General features: G+C 39.8%; 3 protein-coding genes across 7 annotated transcripts in view; 1 reads left to right on the forward strand and 2 right to left on the reverse strand.

Moving 5' to 3' along the window:
• Positions 1-3,680: 3,680 nt before the first annotated feature.
• On the reverse strand, positions 3,681-12,327 carry ewsr1b (EWS RNA-binding protein 1b). Of its 4 annotated transcripts, none has more exons than XM_069523776.1 (15): positions 12,214-12,327; positions 11,741-11,777; positions 10,934-10,985; positions 10,633-10,777; positions 10,002-10,197; positions 9,678-9,901; positions 9,364-9,520; positions 6,199-6,236; positions 5,592-5,621; positions 5,361-5,476; positions 5,154-5,283; positions 4,927-5,037; positions 4,656-4,782; positions 4,212-4,568; positions 3,681-4,121 (listed from the first exon to the last, which is right to left on the reverse strand). In XM_069523776.1, the coding sequence occupies exons 1-15, from the start codon at positions 12,227-12,229 to the stop codon at positions 4,085-4,087; spliced, it is 1,773 nt and encodes a 590-aa protein (XP_069379877.1). In that variant the 5' UTR covers positions 12,230-12,327; the 3' UTR covers positions 3,681-4,084. The 4 variants fall into 4 exon arrangements, with proteins under 4 accessions (XP_069379877.1, XP_019956592.2, XP_019956594.2 ...); XM_020101033.2 differs by having other exon boundaries at positions 9,642-9,901; XM_020101035.2 differs by lacking the exon at positions 12,214-12,327 and having other exon boundaries at positions 11,741-11,811.
• A 750-nt stretch (positions 12,328-13,077) lies between these two features.
• rhbdd3 (rhomboid domain containing 3) lies at positions 13,078-15,304 on the forward strand. The gene is made up of 5 exons (XM_020101069.2): positions 13,078-13,595; positions 13,683-14,066; positions 14,166-14,292; positions 14,385-14,633; positions 14,796-15,304. Exons 1-5 carry the CDS (start codon positions 13,445-13,447, stop codon positions 14,962-14,964), a joined length of 1,080 nt encoding a protein of 359 aa, XP_019956628.2. The 5' UTR covers positions 13,078-13,444; the 3' UTR covers positions 14,965-15,304.
• emid1 (EMI domain containing 1) overlaps positions 15,266-17,536 on the reverse strand; it is a 51,489-nt gene continuing 49,218 nt past the window's right edge. For both annotated transcript variants that reach the window (XM_020101067.2, XM_020101068.2), the window contains exon 16: positions 15,266-16,552. In XM_020101067.2, the coding sequence (XP_019956626.2) occupies positions 16,419-16,552 (134 nt within the window). In that variant the 3' untranslated portion in view covers positions 15,266-16,418. The remainder of the gene's footprint in view (positions 16,553-17,536) is intronic.

Below are 17,536 nucleotides of genomic sequence, written 5' to 3' on the forward strand. Positions count from 1 at the left end.
ATAGAGTAGTTTTGAATTTTATGTGAAACTTAACCCCATGTTCTCCAGCTCAGCACATGCTCTCCTACACCTACTGAATCGGATATGTTGGTTATCATAACAAACATTTACAAGTATTATCATTAAATATACTTAAGGTAACACAAGTAAAAGTACTCATAATTCAGAAAGGTCTTTTTCAGGTTGTATATTATTTAATTGGACTAAAGCTGTTTGCTGTAATTTGTAATTGTACCTTGATGAAGGTGGAGAAATTAGTAATTTAACACATCATTTTTTCAATATTGATCATGTTTCATAACTTATACTATCAAATAAGTGTAACACATTAAGAAAAAAGTACATGATTTTGCTCTGTCAATGTAGAATTGTAACCGAAATACTCTGCAAAGCAAAAGAAAACCTCAAAATTGTTTTCGAGGCACAGTGGGTGTACTTGCAGCAAACAACGATCTTACTTGTTTTTCCAAGTTTGTTTTGATTGCTGAGACTGTTGGATTGACTACATTATACAGTCATGCTGTTTTTTACTCCCAGTGCTAAAACAGGCAAATATTTTGAATTCTTTATTTACTAAGACTAACAAATTATTTGGCGACATAGTCCCTCACTGAGGACGTCTTTGTGTGGCCTCTTTATACCAAGTCGCCTCAAGTGATAAAAGCATTTACAGCTACATCTCAGTATCACGAGACAGCCACTGTGCTCAGTGCAAGAATTTCCATTCCCACTCAATAATCTCACCAATGATTAAAGGATGAAATGAAGAAGGAACTGTGATATGTTAGTTAAGCTTTAAGAGCTTTGTCTAAGACTTCTGCAACATTATGATTATTGGTTTGGAGAGACAGTGAACAAATCAAACATCTCAGACCTGGGAGACAGAGCCTGTAAACCCTGAAACAGCAAGAGATAAAGGATTAAAAGGGGAGATAGTGAGATATAGAAGAGATGGAGAATTATCTAGTCAAAGAGGCTGTAAACAGCACAAGACAGTAACTCATGATAAGATGATCTAATGTGTGTTTGTCACAGTGCACGAGAAAACAGGTCTGTTGCTCTTTCAAAAACAACTTTAATTAAAAAAAGTTGATTCCTCATCTTATTCTATGCATCTGAAAAACTATCAACGACCAGCTTGAGAATATACGACCAACAGCAATTCACAAAAACAGTATAATAGACTTGTATTGATCTATTGACTCCTCTGCACCAAACTTCAGTCAAATGTTGATGTAGAGACCTGATTTTCAGGTTTTTATGGTAAAACATCAGAAACTTGCCTGATGGCCTGAAGCAAAGTCTGTGAGCTGAACTCCAAACAAGACGGAAGCCTTACAAGTAAAAACTGAAGCACGTGATTCAAAACAAAGGAATCCTATTGGCCATTTTAATACAAACTCAACCAAACCTAAGCTTTTTTTATGATTATGATTATCTATAGAGGCTTTAATTCTGAGATCCACATTGTCTTCAATTGTATGTGGGTATACCTGTTATTATATGTTGAAAAACTTCTGATTGTGCCTTTAAAAAAATCTTTCCACCTTCTCATTTCCCTCCTTCAACAATCCTCCATTGGAGCGGCTCATCTACTCCCCTAATGTGTTATTGTTTGAATTAAAGCGAAGCCGGCTGCCAAGAGGGTGGTCTTGTTTTCATTTAAAAAGAGTCATGTGTCTGTTTAAGAGAGAGAGAGAGAGAAAGAAAGAAAGAAAGAGAAGAAGGAAGGGAGGCAGCAGAGAGATATACAGAGAGAGAAAAAAAGAAGGGGCGAGAGGGAGAAGGTGGGGGTTGATGAGATCATTTTCTGGGCCGCGATGAATCAGCTTTTCTGTCAGTAAAGAGAGAGGGAGAGAATTCAGGGCTCTGTTAATCCACATGAGCAACTGGCTGCAGTGAATGAGAGAAACTTCATGTCAGCTGTGACAAAAAGAAGTTACAAATAAAAAACAAACAACACATGGACACAAACCTTGATCACTGTGTCTCATCGTTCAGAGGATTGTAAGGTGAGATGCTGATGTACATACACGAGGTCTTACAGAGCAACCTCTCTGCTTTTTGTGATCGAGAAAGGGGTTTTAAATGTTTCCCCCTGTGCTCAGACAGTGATGTTAGCGTTCAGCAATCCTGGAGTTGGAAAAGGTTTTGTGTCCTAAAGTAAAACTGGTGCTCAGCTGCTGCATCCAGTATATTTTTCCACATACCTATAGAATCTCAGAAGCCTATTCACCATCTGTATTTTTGCCACAGGAGAGTTGAAGCTACTGTGTTCAACTGAAGCAACAAACAAGTGATTCAACTCAGACTTCATCAGGACAAGAAGCATTTTTTAGACAAATTCCTGACGGCTAAACAGAAAATACTGCAAAAGATGTTGCACCAATCGAGATGAAAATGTTATAACTAAAAGAAAGCATGAAAGAGCTGCAGGATGGACTTCACAGCCACATGTTCAACAGATGTTGAAAAAAAATGCCAAAGATCAACATCTGTCATTAATAACAGCACTTAATGCAACTTGATTACCTTATAGGGCCATATGGCTCAACTGAAGAGAGGGAGGAGAGCAATACCTGAATGAAAATCAAATTACAGATAGATCTTCAAGGCATTTTCAGCCATCTGTGATTCACACAAGGTCAATTAGTTGTTGCTATCTCAGCTTATGACAAGTCTATTGTGTAAAAATAAAATAAATCATGGAAGGTAGAAATACTGGTGCCAACGTAGTCATTTAATTCCAAGGGGTAACATTAAAGGACTCATTAGAAACATTTAAAGTCCTGTATGTTACTGCTGTTCTGTTAGGTCACTCACTTCAGTGTTCTGTATGAACAAGGTCAACAGTGTCACTGACGCAGAGCTCCAGTCAGTCAGAATCAATCTGACTCCTGAGCTGCAGCAGAACAAGTTTCAGTCAAACCTGCACCTCCTACTGGCAGGAAGAGTAACTGCAGCAGCTGTGCTCGATCAAGTCACTACCAACACACCAAGTATTCAACTGACCACATCATGGGAATGGGACAGAGGCGACTGCTTCCACCATCTCTCAAGTGAGATTTAAAGTATGTGACATATGGAAGCTTGTAACTCTACACAAGTGACAAGACAATAGCTCAGTCCATAAGGATTTGGCTTGGGAACCGGAGGGTGGCCGGTTCAAGTCCAGCATGGACCATAATCATGGAAGGTGGACTGGTAGCTGGAGAGGTGTCAGTTCACCTCCTGGGCACTGCTGAGGTGCCCTTGAGCAAGGCACCGTACCCCCCAATCGCTCATAGGGCGCTTTTCCTGGGGCTGCCCATCACTCTACCATCTCTCTCCATAATGTGCATGTCTTGAGCCCTGTGTGTGTGTGTGGGATTGTGGGTTAATGCATGTATAAAATGAAAAACATGAGTGTAAAAAGAATTTCCCCTTGTGGGATCAATAAAGGAAGTTTACTTTACTTTACTTACTTACTTACATTTACACTCGCCGGCTAACATCAATTACTCTGAAACAACAGAAAGGTGAATGTGTTTTGCTGTAGTATGAATTGAATCTGTGATGACTGTAATTTCTTGACCATTTCACCCACATTTCTAACATGCCTCTAGCAGCAACAAAATCACACATCTGCCACACAGCTGCTTTTTGCACAACTTTCAAAGAGACTGATTAGACAAACCAGGTTAGGCATTTCCTTTATGAATTTATTTTGTAAACTTGAGTATATCCAACATCACAAAGACGTCAAATCGGTAAAATTGTATTTCCCAAATTTGCCATCATACAATTGTCACTTATGGGAAAGGGGGGGGGGGGGCAATTATGTTAATGAATGAAAAATATTGCATTTTACAATACAAAGTGAAAACTAATATGCATTTTAAAAAAACAGAAAAACATGCACAATACAAGATGCAGCATAAACATGGAAAACTAAACTTAAAAAAAAATATATATGGAAACACGATTTGAAACTGCACAGGATGTTTGACAGCAGTTCTATAACCATTGGAATATGGAATCATAAATTAAAAATCTGCGTCTTAAAAATCAAATTCCAAAAGAGGAACGGTCATGAAGTTGTCCTTCAGTAGGGTCGTTCTCTGCGCTCCTGGCGATGGTCCCTTTAACAAATTAAGAAAAGTGGTCAATGACAGACCTGAGCAACTGCATGACTGCATAAATATTTAGTACTTAGTAGAAAATAATTCTACCTCATATCCATCTTGCCACCTGGTGGTCCCATTCCTCTTCCACCTCTGCCACCCATTCGGTCCATGGGCGGTCCTCCACGCCCAGCCCCACGAAAGCCTCCCCTATCCATTCCACCACGTCCTCTGAATCCACCACGGTCACCTCCCCAGCCTCCACGGAAACCCCCAGGGCCACCTGGGCCTCCTACTCCTGCTGGCCCACCGCGGTCCATACCTCTGCCTCCACGCATTCCCATTCCGCCTCTGCCGCGGTCTCCACCAGGGGGAAATGGAGGGCCACCGCCTAACCCTTCGGGTTTGGGAGCTTTGCACTGGTTACATTCCATTCTCCAGGCAAAGTTCTGGTTACTACAACCCCTGAAAACAGAGACAATTACAGTTATTTTTGTAATAGGAGAGGAAGAAGGTTTTGAGTGGACTTGGAAATATGAAAGTAATACATACGGGTTAGGACACTCCCAGTCCCCAGCTCTTTGCTGCATGTTGCCTCCTGTGGGTCCACCTCTGCCCATTCCACGTGGACCACCTCGTACCCCGAACCCTCCGCGGTCTCCTCCACGACCCATCATACCTAATCAGATGAGGAAATTACATGATTTTCAAAATTGTATTGCTGTATTTAAACTTGCTACAAAACTCAGCAGCTGAAAGTTGCTTCCAGCAGCGAGAATACCCCCCTAAAAAATATAAAACCCAAAAAACAGATGACAAGTACCTCCACGGCCCATCATGCCGTCTCGCATGGGCATGCCCCCTCTCATTCCACCCATCATAGGCTTCCTGCGTGCCATGGATACCTTGAGCCTTCTGCCTTGGAACTCCTTCCCTACAATTAAAAATAAGATTTTTTTTTTTCTTTACAACCATTCATAAGTGGTGCAATGACATTTATGCATCTCTGGATGTTTTTTTTAGGTTTGATGTACAGTCATTCAAACACACCATCAAAGTGCTCCACAGCTGCTTTAGCACAGACTGGCTCCTCATAAGACAGAGTGGCATCTCCCTTGGGCTTTCCTGAGTCCTTGTCTGTGTATATGTTAATGGCAGGCTGGCCGAGTCTGCGGTTCATCTAACACACAATGACAATTTGTTAGTTTCCACATTATTTTGCTTACATCAACTTTCAGAGTGAATAACTAATCTTACCCTTATCGGACCAACGTGTTTGAAGAATTCTGCCATTTCCTCCAGGTTTGCCTTCTCAGACAACCCTGTGATGTAGATGGTGCTGTTCTCAGAGTCATCCTGCTCTTCAGGGCGTCCTACATCAAATACAAAAAAACATAATGCCACTTTTTCTAGTATCACTCCAAGAAATGTGGCTCATTTTGTGAAACACTACAAACAGCAATAAGGGGTAGGTGCGAGACAACTCACCCATTTCACGCTCATCGCCGCTCATTGGTCCTGTAGTCCATCAATTCAGAGGGAGAGAAACAAAATTGAAAGAAGTCAGTGTGCGCAACTTCAGTCCAGTGTACAACACCTGAGTACTACAACAGATAATCCAGACACTCCCTTATAGACTCCGTCAGACATATTGGGAAGTTGAACATGGCTCCTTATGGTACACCACAATTCCCACAAGTGATATATTGAATTCAAAAAGAGAACACCTCAGACCCTTTGGCAAATAATTGTGTGTCATTTGAAAAGCCTCTAAGACCAGTACATATCCTCAAAAAAGAAAAAAGGAAACTCAGTCTTGAGATTTGTTAAAAGCAGTAACGGACATGTTTGAGTGAAAATGTCTTATTAACCTGTCAAAAACTCGCCGTCAAACCATAAGCAGTGATTGAATTATACCAAGTACCCCAGAGAAAATGGTCACAGGCTTTGAAATAAAAAAATTTCCCCAATATTTTCAGACGTGTTTGTAAATTTTGAATACCACAATGTAAAGACACATCAATACTTGAAGCATATTTGCTCAAAAAGTGTAAGGCTTTTAAAGGACTAACCAGTGTGATACTCGTTAACTTACCACCAGGCTTACTGAAGCCACCTCTGTCTCCAGCGCCGCTATGGGGGAATAAATGGAGATATGAAGGCGTTTTCCCTTTTACAGCCACTTCCATGGCTCGAGCAAAGTGGCTTGATTGAGGGAGTAATCATAACATTCTAGCTAATCGAACAGCAGCTAAAAACTCCCCAAAATTCTAAATACACAGGTTAATCGAGGGGATATGATTAACTATGTGCCATACCGTTACAAGCTGAGTACAATCTAATTGACAGTTTATTAGTGGATACAGTAGTGCAAAAAAATAATGTTAATGGCTAACATTCTTTTTACTACTTTTGAAAATGTGACATAACCCAAACATTTGTACAGATAGAAATTATTTCAGATGCATTGATACTTGTAGTTGTGCCCAGACCCAAGCAAACCCTCATTAACATTAGCTCTAACAAAATGTTACAGCTCATTCAGAAATGTATAAAAAGGTAAAAATACAATGCATCTGAAATTTCACAACATCGTCAGGTGATCACATTCACCAGGTAATTCATTAAAAATTACAATTATACAGAGTTCAAGAAAAAACACCAAAAATGTTTTACAGCATTTACCAAGGTTATGTTAAATAAAATAAAAACAAACACTTAGCCAATGAATATAACCATCATGCTAATAAAAACCACCATCCTCAGTTCTTGAAAAAAGGCAGACCCCCGAATCTTTGTTTAAGCTCCCTCCTGTTGCTTAAGCTGGCGGCTCTGTACTCAGTACAGATAGTTTTTAGAGAATAGATGGTTTTAAATGGCTCTCACTGTTACCTGTACGGTATAAATGTGACAAAGCATGTTAAAAAGTGCTCAAAGAATGTGATCAAACATTTGTATTCCAAACCACAAAAAACAATTGTAAACATTTCAAAATGACATGTGTACCCCCCCCCGGAAACAAATACACCTGTGCAAATCTAAAACTTTGCTACAAAGTATAAAAGCTTCTTTGCTACAGCTGCATTTGTTTATTTTGTTTATAAATTCCTATTCATGTAATTTGTTTTTATGTATTCTGGTTTACTGCTGCTTTAGTAAGACTGCAGAGTTACTTTGTTTGAGTACTGTATTGTATAAAATTCCCTGCAAAAAACTGCAAATCTGTGCGTTCACTGTACCAAAAATCATATGATACAAGTCATCTATGTGCCACCAGGAAACTGTTGACTCAGAAAAGTCTTAAAGAACCTGAAATAAGAAACCGATGATTCAAGGACCGTTCTGACCAAAATATTTTTTTTAACTCATCCCAGTAACAAATCTTAAGATGCAAATTTATGTTACCAAGATTTGTAAGGTCAAGTGCCTGTGTATATTTTGAGAAATCCAACTTTCCAACCATATACATTTTTTTCATGTTTTAGTTTTACATTAGTCATGAAAAGTCTAAACCAAAGCAAATACACGATACAATCTCTGATCACCTTAATGTGTGGCCTGATACGTAATAATTAAAATCCTGGTCATTGAGTTGAATGTTAATCAATGTGATTTGGGTTGGGACCAAACTCATTGTAAACAATGTGAACAAACTATTAAAATGCCCAATCTGACTGGCATTGCTATAAGGGCAACCGAGTGAATGTGTAAAGGACCATCTTCTAATTTCACCCTAATGAAGGATACACGTCTACATAAAATACAAAAAAGGTGCTATACACCTGAAAACCAGTTTTGTAGCCAGTGTGAGATTAGATCCCACTACACCAAATTCCTGAGTGTGGGGGTCTCTTCACCAATAAAACAGCTAAAATATTGTGACAGTAAACAAATATTGTCTGTCAAGTCATATACTTTCCCATGTTACTTGGCATCACTATATCTGATTTTACCTTTTAATTTCGTCATGGAGGTGAGACACCACAAAACACTGCCACTTCATGGTTGGCAAATATAGAAATGGAATGTGACAGAAAGACAACTGTGATTTATATCAAATTTGATTTTGATTTATATTTACCTAAATGTTTAAATTTACAGTTTCCACTTAGCTGAATATTGAAACTTTTACACAAAAACACATTTAAGATATTCCACAACTTCTTAGAGTACAATAGATGGTATAAATTGATGAATTTATATCTTTTAAGACAAATGTTGATGTTACAGGCACAAAATTCAATGAGAAACTTAAAAACGGGCAAGTTCCTCATTATCTTTGCCTCTTTGTAGTTGTAGCTGTGATAGTGAAGTCTATTAGCACATCTGATTCCACCATTTCTATGGTACCATTATTCCTTGTTGTGCGTCCTCCTTGAGCCAGTCAACCAAGAACAAATATGTATTGTCTGTGATAGCCTTCCAAACCAGATAAGACAAGTGAATGTGTTTTTAGGTTAAGAAAAACCTTTTAATGGGGAATTATTTGACCCAAATATTGGACTTGAGTAAAGATGCAACATCGCCCTGTATGAGGTCTATTAATAAATTCTTTAAAATCCAAATGCTGTGTGGTTAAGTTTTTCACAACAAACTCAAATTTAAGGACTTCAGCACCACAATAATTGAAAAAGATCTGCAGAACTTCTGCACCCTCTAATTTCATTCTTCTTTTAACCAATCTGTTTGTGAATAACGCAACCCGGTGAAAAACTGACCTTAGGCGGTATTGAGTTTGAACTTTCCTTAGTGAAACCATCATAATTTTGATGTGATACTCTGAAATTACAATAAAATCTATCACATTTCCTGACCAATCATGATTCTTCTCAGTAACCCAAAACCTAATTAAATTATGTTCTAGGAAATAAGTTATTCAATCTAAATGTTTATGCACAGGAATCTGATAAATATCAACTATAGATTCAATAGATTTACAAAGACAGACCTTTATCTTACCTTTGGCCAAATGAGAGGCAGGGTTGAGAGAAAGTGAATGACAACAGCTACATTTCTGTCAATGTCAGCACGTACTACACCTCTCAGTCCTTAGACATTATAGGAGAGATCATTTACCAGCACTGACTGCTGACAAATCATTATAGCATTTCCAATTTTAAAAAGTTACATACATTGAATGTATGTTATTTTGATTATGCCAACTGTTTTCATTGAGAATTGTCTCAGCCCTGCCCAAGTGGCCACAGCACCTGTAGAATTAAAATACATTTTAGGTTAGGTGCAAAGGAAATACACTTACCCCATGCCACGACCCATGCCGCGCCCACGATGCATCATTCCACCACGATCAAAGCCTTCCCTCCCGGGGCCCCTGCTCTCCCCCGCACCTGGGTACCTTGAAGACTCAGAGCCAGAGTAACCAGAACCGCCACCCTGGCCATCCTGTCTGTAATTATCTAAAATAAAGAGCACAAATGATTTAAAACTAAGTCAATGAATGATTACAGTGACATTAAACTGAAAAGTATGAATGCCCATTAGAAAACAGTTTAGCCAAGTGTGAAAAGCAAGGCGTACTGTAATGGTTGGACTGGTTGTAACTCGGTGGTCCACCTTGTTGGCCATACTGGCTGGCTGGAGGCTGCCCATAGGAGCCAGCGGCCTGAGGTGGGTAAGCAGGAGGAGCCTGTGACTGCTGCTGGGTCTGTTGCTGGTACCCCGGCTGCTGGCTGTAGCTTGCCTGCTGGGCCTGGTAACCAGGCTGTTGTTGTCCATATCCTGCTGGCTGGGTGTAGCTACTTTGGCTGTAACTAGCTGGCTGGCCATTAGCATTGTAACTGGTAGAGACAAAGCAAGACAGATTATTTGTTTAAGAGCTATGGCCTTACTTGTGGAATGTCAGTTGTAATTTAGTTCACCATTGGGGGGGGTTCATACCTCTGTGGTGTAGTGGGGGCAGCCTGCTGTCCATAACCTGGGTAAGCAGACTGGGCGGTGTAGCCTGGCTGAGAACCATAAGACTGGGAAGCAGCTGGAGCAGCAGCAGCTGGAGTGCTGTCATAGCCACTTGCTCCATAACCCTGGGTGGACTGTGAGTAGCTGTGAGTGGTAGACTGAGCAGCAGGATAGCCAGCTGTGGAAAACACAATTAGCAAAAGACCCTTAAGATTTCTGGGGCGTGATAAAACCCAAAACCTGAGGGCATTCTGAAATATCAAAAAAGATCAACAATTCATCTTTAATACAGTCTGACCACATAGCAGAGAAACATGATAGCAACAGAGAGTTAAGTGTTCACATTTGACAGGTCAGACAGACTTGTTAAGCAACATGCTTAAGCAACAATCTCTACATACAGACTGTATCTAGAGCATACTCACAATAAGAAAACATCAGTAGGATATGACTTTGATTTAATAACTTCTTGTGCGCTTTACTGGCATCTTTACTTGATTACAAATAAATAAAGAATTCATGAATGTGCTTGTGACCTGATTTTGTCATTTCCAACATAGTCGACCCTGTGTAGTTCTAAGCAGAGCCACTTCTCTCTGCTTTAATAACTGACCTGAAGCTGGTTGGCCATATGAGGATCCATACTGCTGTTGCTGCTGCTGAGCGTAGCCTCCAGCAGCAGGAGTTGTCTGGGTGTAGCTGCTGTCAGCAGCGGCAGGTTGGGCATATGATCCATAATTCTGCTGGCCATAGCTTTGCTGAAAAGATGAGTATATGTTAGCTGCCAGGTAGACTAAAGATCTCAAAGACAAAAACTGAGACTATGTTATGTTTAAAACAAATATCACAGTCTTAACCACTTCACACATTAAGTCCAACTAGTCAAACAACTACTTAGGCATGTAGAATCTCACCTGTGCAGACTGTCCATAAGTTTGTGAGGGCTGCGCAGCATAAGAGGCATACCTGTAAAAACACAAGTCAAAGCTGTTAATTCAACTGCAGTAGCAAATTAAGTACTCAGGAGTAAAAATACCACTACTAAAAGTGATGTGCACAAAAACCTATTTGAGTAATAATTGTTATCTGTTAGCTAAATATACTTGCGTGTCAGAAGAAAAATAAATGTATTTTACAATAAAGTAGTGGTGATGCATAAAAGTGAGAGAAGCATTTTACAGTTTCTAGAGACTGAACTACTTTATATATAGTTAGCTAGTGGTTCCTTGTCATGTGGAATATAGGTCACTGTATGGGTCAACACACAAACCCGATGGTAGAATTTAGAGCTAGGCGATATGGACAAATGGCCAAACGCTTTATCGAGATCAAATTTTACATACCAGTCCATATCAATAATTATCACAATAAATGTTATCCAGATATTTTCCTGTTTAACATTTTTGTTTTTTAAGGGCGATCGAATGTGTTATACGCCCTCGTTGTCTATACACAACATTGAAGCTTTCTTATCACCGTCGCCCAGCTGTAGCTTAGATTCATAAATCTGTTTTCAGTTTTTGACCATTTGGTGAAATAATGGGATCGGTCACCCAAAAAGTTACAAACGAAAGTTTTAATCTTAAACTTCAGAACTTGTAAACTCTTTTCCTAGTAACTTAAATGTATATTATGTTATTATGTGGAGTGAAAAGGACAACATGCACGTGAAAAGTTCACTTAAATACGTGTAAAGTGTAGCTAGTGAATGGTGATCTTACCCCTGCTGGGCGCTGGTCTGGTTGTAGGAGCTGTAATCTGGAACAACAGAGGACATGTTTGTTAGCTCACCACATTCAAACAAAGCGCTGTGAGCGCGCCAGACTCACACCCCGGTAGTGAGGTCGCCATACAACCACAGCACGGCGACCCTCACCACAACAACACGACGCTCCGAAACCGACTATACGTTACATGAATGCATGGTTAACAGGTACATTTGCAAAAATCTGAAAATAATCCACGTCTGTTTGCAGAAATAAGCCGACAGAGAACACCACGACGACTCGAGGAGCTAACATGACTAGGCCCCTGTGCCTGGCGCTAGCTAAGCCTCGCGACGTTCCATTTTAAAACCTCAAAAACACGGATTATACACATTAAGTCTTTAAAGTAACAAATTCAGTTCTTAAAACTACATCGAATGAGATAATTTCTTTAAAGTCCGTGTAGAATAACACAATTCTTCACTCACCCGGAGCCGACGCCATTTCAGTGTATCTGCGCAGGACGACAGGTCTGAGCTAACTGCCGGGAGAGCAGCTTCTCTTCACTAGCACCAGGAGATCTCGCGAGATTTAGCAAGCGCTGTGGCGGCACAGGAGCAGAGACCCGGAAATGCTTCCAGTGGTGATGGGACTTCACAAAGCAATTCATTCATTCATTTACTATTTATAATTTCATGTTATTTCATTTGTGCATAATGTGCCTTGTTTTATGGTTTTATTTATCATGATTTCAATGCCTTGATATTTGTACGAGTCAAGTTTTCAATAAAAATAATTTTAAAAAACTGCCAGGTTCATCACTTTTTCGTTTTATAAAAATATAAAAAACATGTAATCAATAAAATATTTCTCCAATATAAAAAACCCAAGCGAAAACAATCACATTACTCAATTTTGTCGTTAGAATTTTTTTTGTCTACAAGCAGAAAACTGTAAACTGAAATTATTATATGGTAGTTATACCATTACATGGTGTATTAAATTGTTAATTAATGTTCATTATTATCATTTTCTGACTATTAAAAAAAATTCAAATTAAATCCTGGGCAAATTTTAAGGTACAGGGTGATCAGTGTAGATTCAGGGTGATGAAATTAATTTCTTGTATCTAATACATGAAAAACATGACATCTTTGCTCTCAATCTGCAGGTATCTGAGCTGCACGGCCACTCAACTATTCTCATTATTATTATTGTTGTTGTTTTGTTGTTGTTGTTGTTGTTAACAAACAGATTTAACAACAAATGGTTGCAGCACAAATAATAAAGTGTAGACCTACTTGCAGTGTGTCCTGTAGGTGGCAGTAAAGCGCCTTTACCCTAAATTACCAGCTACTACACAAAGAAGAAAGCTGCGTAAGAGTCAGGAAGTGAACCTGTGTAAACACATTTCCACACTGGGAGTTTTCTTACTTAAAACATGTATTACTCGAGTTTCCATGGTTTTATCATCGTAGAACATTGTTGTTGAACTCGGAGACTCTTCTTAGGGGTTCAGTGTTGTTGGCAGAGAAGATGTGACGAGACGTAGAGGAGTTTTCACAGTTGTAGTTTAATGTATATTACTGAAGAATCCAGCTCTTCATCTATAGCTAGCCTTTCCATTTCTGTATCTTTGTATGAGCAGCTACAGATGTTTGTTCACCACAGTTGTACCAAGGACCAGTGAGAGGACAAACCCCGGCTGATCTTAAAACCATGTTGTCAGTGTGGTTCTGGTTTGGATCAGATCGTCCTGGTTTCTGTGTGGGAACCTGCTCATGGATAATCCTCATGCTGCTGCTGTATGCTGGTGGCATCCAGGGGAGTCTCAGCCTGGGTCCAAATGGAGACTTCCCGAGGCTCAGGGGTAATTGTCCTGTCTAGTTTTTATCATAATGCAGAGCTGATGTTTGAGTGTTGATGAAATCATGACACATTCTCTCCTTCCCCTCAGATGTGTTCCTGTACGCCCTCAGTCATGATGAGCTGCCCTCTCTGCTGGTCAGTGTTGCTCTCCTGCTGCTGTGTGGACCCTGTCAGGAGCATCGATGGGGAACAGTCGCCTTCCTTGCCCTCTCCATCCTGACCATGACCATATTACCTCTTCTCTACACCCTGGTCCTCTTCATCGGTGGCGGAGAGGCGAGTAGGATCTGTGGTTACTCTGCCATTCAGTTGGCTATGCTCACAGCACAGTGTCGTCAGGTGAAGCAGAGGAGGGTGCTGAGGTTTTTTCCAGTCTGGTTTCTTCCCTGGATCATTCTGCTGGCTGGGTTACTGCTGCTGCCGTCAACACCTGCCCTGCTCCACTTTTGCGCAATATGCATCGGACATAACTGTATCCTTTCTTTTTCAGGCACATTTAACTTAACTAAACCAAATATAATATATTTTTCTCTCAAGTCTTTCCTTTTATATTACTTAATATACCACTCAGATCGCCTGCCCTTCATTGGGACATTACAGGAGCTGGAGGAGGCCAGGGTCTTGGACCTCATTCCTAATTGGGCATATGTGTCCACATCAGCGAGGTTCAGATTACCCACCTACACTTCCTCACAGAGGTGTGATTCATCTCATTCATAGCAAAGCCTTACTGAACATCAGCAGTGGCAGATTTTAAACATTTCATCATCCTCTGTTATCACCCATCTAGATTCCTGTCTCAGATAACACCTGTTGATCAGGCTGCTGCTCCCCCCATGAGGGACCAGTCCACCCTGAACCACCAATCCTGGGGCCAGCCGGTTCCTGCCTGGATGATAGAGCAGGTTCCAGCAATGTCTGAGGCAGAGGTTTTGGAGGAGCAGATGCTAAGGGCAGGGATACTGGCCTCATTACAGGATGCTCCTGATGACCCTGATGCAAAAGTGGAAGTTCCTAAATCATCAGTCTCCTCATTGCGGTGAGTGAGAATTTGACATCCTCATGCATATCATGTTTCATTTTTTGTGAATTGGCAGGTATATCTTTTTTTACAATTTAAACTGCTCAGATAACATTGGAAATCAATTTTTATTTGTGGATTAAAGTCCTCATTCACTAAAACACCAGTGTTTCCTTTCAGACTCCAGCAGCTGGAGAAGATGGGCTTCCCCACAGAGAAAGCTGTTGTGGCATTAGCAGCCTCAAAACAGCTAGATGGCGCCATCTCTTTGCTTATTGATGACAGTGTAGGGGAACAAGCTGTTGTGGTTTCAAAGGGGAAGAGCCCTCTGCCTCCACAGAGCACCTAGATGACCTCACACTCCCGGACTGAGTCTGTGATAGTATTTGCACATATGCAGTAAACTTAACATAAATAATGCTTGGGTTTTGCTGAGCTTCAACATGGTTTTATTTTCCCTGTGGGCCTCTTGTTGAATTGTTTTAATGATCAGACTGTGAGTTTCATTCAGTGTAAATGCAATGTGATGATCAGACAGAACTTCTGTATCTACACATAAAATGCACATTGGAGAGAGTGGATGTAATTTATCAACATTGTGATGGTGTGTGAAAAAACATTGTTGAAACACTAATGAAGATTTGACACAATTAAAAAAAAAACAATAAACATTATTTTATTACACCGATCATCTGGACAGGATTATTTTAACACAATAACACATTTGCATGAAAAAAAATGTTCAAAAATATGAAATGGTTACACAACAGCATACAAAATAAACTACAAATGATCATTTTTTAAATAGTTTCACAATAAGTTTGATATAAGATGAAAGAACAATTATCAAGTCTTTTCATCAGGACAGTTTAAGCAGTTTACCAACACAACAGTGGTAAAAACAGGTTCAAGTTCCAGTAACAGTTTAGCTATTTTCTTGTGTGTGTGTTAATAGATGGTGAAATGGACAGTCAGAATGCAACATCATGATTGTTTCAATTGATATGCAGCCAAATTTAAATGCAAATATTGTGCATTTGCACAGATTAAATGTAAATATATTATTGTTTGTTGATCCACTTCATCCGTGTGGACTTTAAGGGGGAAAAACACTCACACCAGAAAACCATAAATCACTGTCAGCAACATGTATCTCAGTTAGAGTAGAGATTACTTCATTTTTTAGTGCACTACATAACATTGAGTTAAACAATATGATAGAAGTATAACAAAAATTAATACGAGAAGAAGAGGTTTGTTTATGTAATTGTCTCCTGCAAACTGCACATGCTCAATATACTTAAATAATGGAATCTCATCAAGTTGCAGTTACATACTTGAAAGCAATACAAACTCAAATCCAGTCTCTTTGCTCACATCTGATTCATCCTTCAAATTATTACTCTAAATGACCCTTATTGTCCAGAACTGTGTGTACTCGAGGAGCACATCAGATCATCCTTTTTCTTTTTCAAACATATTCTGAGGCTTCTGTTCTGTAGCCAAAGAAAATGAGACACAGAGAGGGGGGCTGCTGGGTGTATTGTGTATAGATAAAGATAGAGTGTAGTTATGGCAACAGGTGGGTGGGTGGGGGGTCAAACTAGTTCTCCAGTTCCCGATAGAGGAGAAGTATTGTGGAGTATCAGTGAAGTTTCCCTGAGGTGTCCCCCCCCACCCCCCCCCCCCATCCTAAATCTGACGGTATCAGATGCGGTTTAAATCTGTTGAGTGCCGATGAGACCTATAGGAGGGGGAATTCAACCCAGCCCGTGATCCTCAGGGTGAGCGGGGGGGTGTGGGCTACTTCCCTCGAACCTTGGTGTCGGAGGACAGAGGAGAAGCGAGTCGATATGGAAGCGCACCTGCTCGTTTATCTCTGTAGAAACTAGGGGAGGCTGTGCCAAACGGTCCATCCCCAGACCCTAGATCAGGCTCTGTTGAAGAAAGACAGCAGTTGGAACGGGGCCTCCCTGTCCATGTGTGTGTGTGTGTGTGTGTGTGTGTGTGTGTGTGTGTGTGTGTGTGTGTGTGTGTGTGTGTGTGTGTGTGTGTGTGTGTGTGTGTGTGTGTGTGTGTGTGTGTGTGTGTGTGTGTGAACATGTGCACTGTGTCGTCCTGAGTCAAGTCTGCTCTCAAGTAGTTACAGTGCATCATGAGTGGGTGTTTTGAGATGCCAAGATCATTAACTGTTTGATATTTCTTTCTTGATAAATGACTTAAACAATTTATTGATCATCAGAATTATTTTCTAAAGTTTGATTTCATTAATGAATCTCTATATACAGCAGTATGGTTAGACATACTTTACATCTATTGGTACATGTAAACCTACCAAACATGATTACGCAAGATTTATGTTGATCTTAACATTAAAGCCGCTAAGACTTGGTTTAAAATCTTAAAAATATTCACAAAGTATAATTAATTTGAGGAGTTGAGTTTATTTAGTCTTTATCAGGTATATTTGTGTTTTGTTTGATCACACTGAATTGATGGTGTCGGTCACATAAGCAACCAAACAACAAAAATGATTAGAAAATTATTTATCAACTTAAAAAACACACAAAATAATAAATGTATCTGATCAACTTAAAATTAAGAAGTTATATTAACACAGATAGTTAATACAACTTTCTTGTTGCAAATTTAAGTATTTGTTAAGGCGGTTCTTTTTAGTGAAGTCAACTATCACCTAATCTAGTGCTTGGAAGCAAAAGTATATGATATCATCTTTTCCCAGCTGAGCCTCCTCCACTGTAAACCAGTGAGAAGAGCACAGAAAAATGCACAAATACACGAATAGCTCATCTGAAATCACCCAAAAATGTTTAAACTTTGGCAGGAAGCCTGTTCATGTTCAGGACCTTTGCAGTCATATCTGTGTTGCCATGACACTGAAGGATCATCACAACCAAAAC

This window comes from Paralichthys olivaceus, chromosome 4, assembly GCF_024713975.1.
Source record: "Paralichthys olivaceus isolate ysfri-2021 chromosome 4, ASM2471397v2, whole genome shotgun sequence".
Classification (NCBI taxonomy): domain Eukaryota; kingdom Metazoa; phylum Chordata; class Actinopteri; order Pleuronectiformes; family Paralichthyidae; genus Paralichthys; species Paralichthys olivaceus.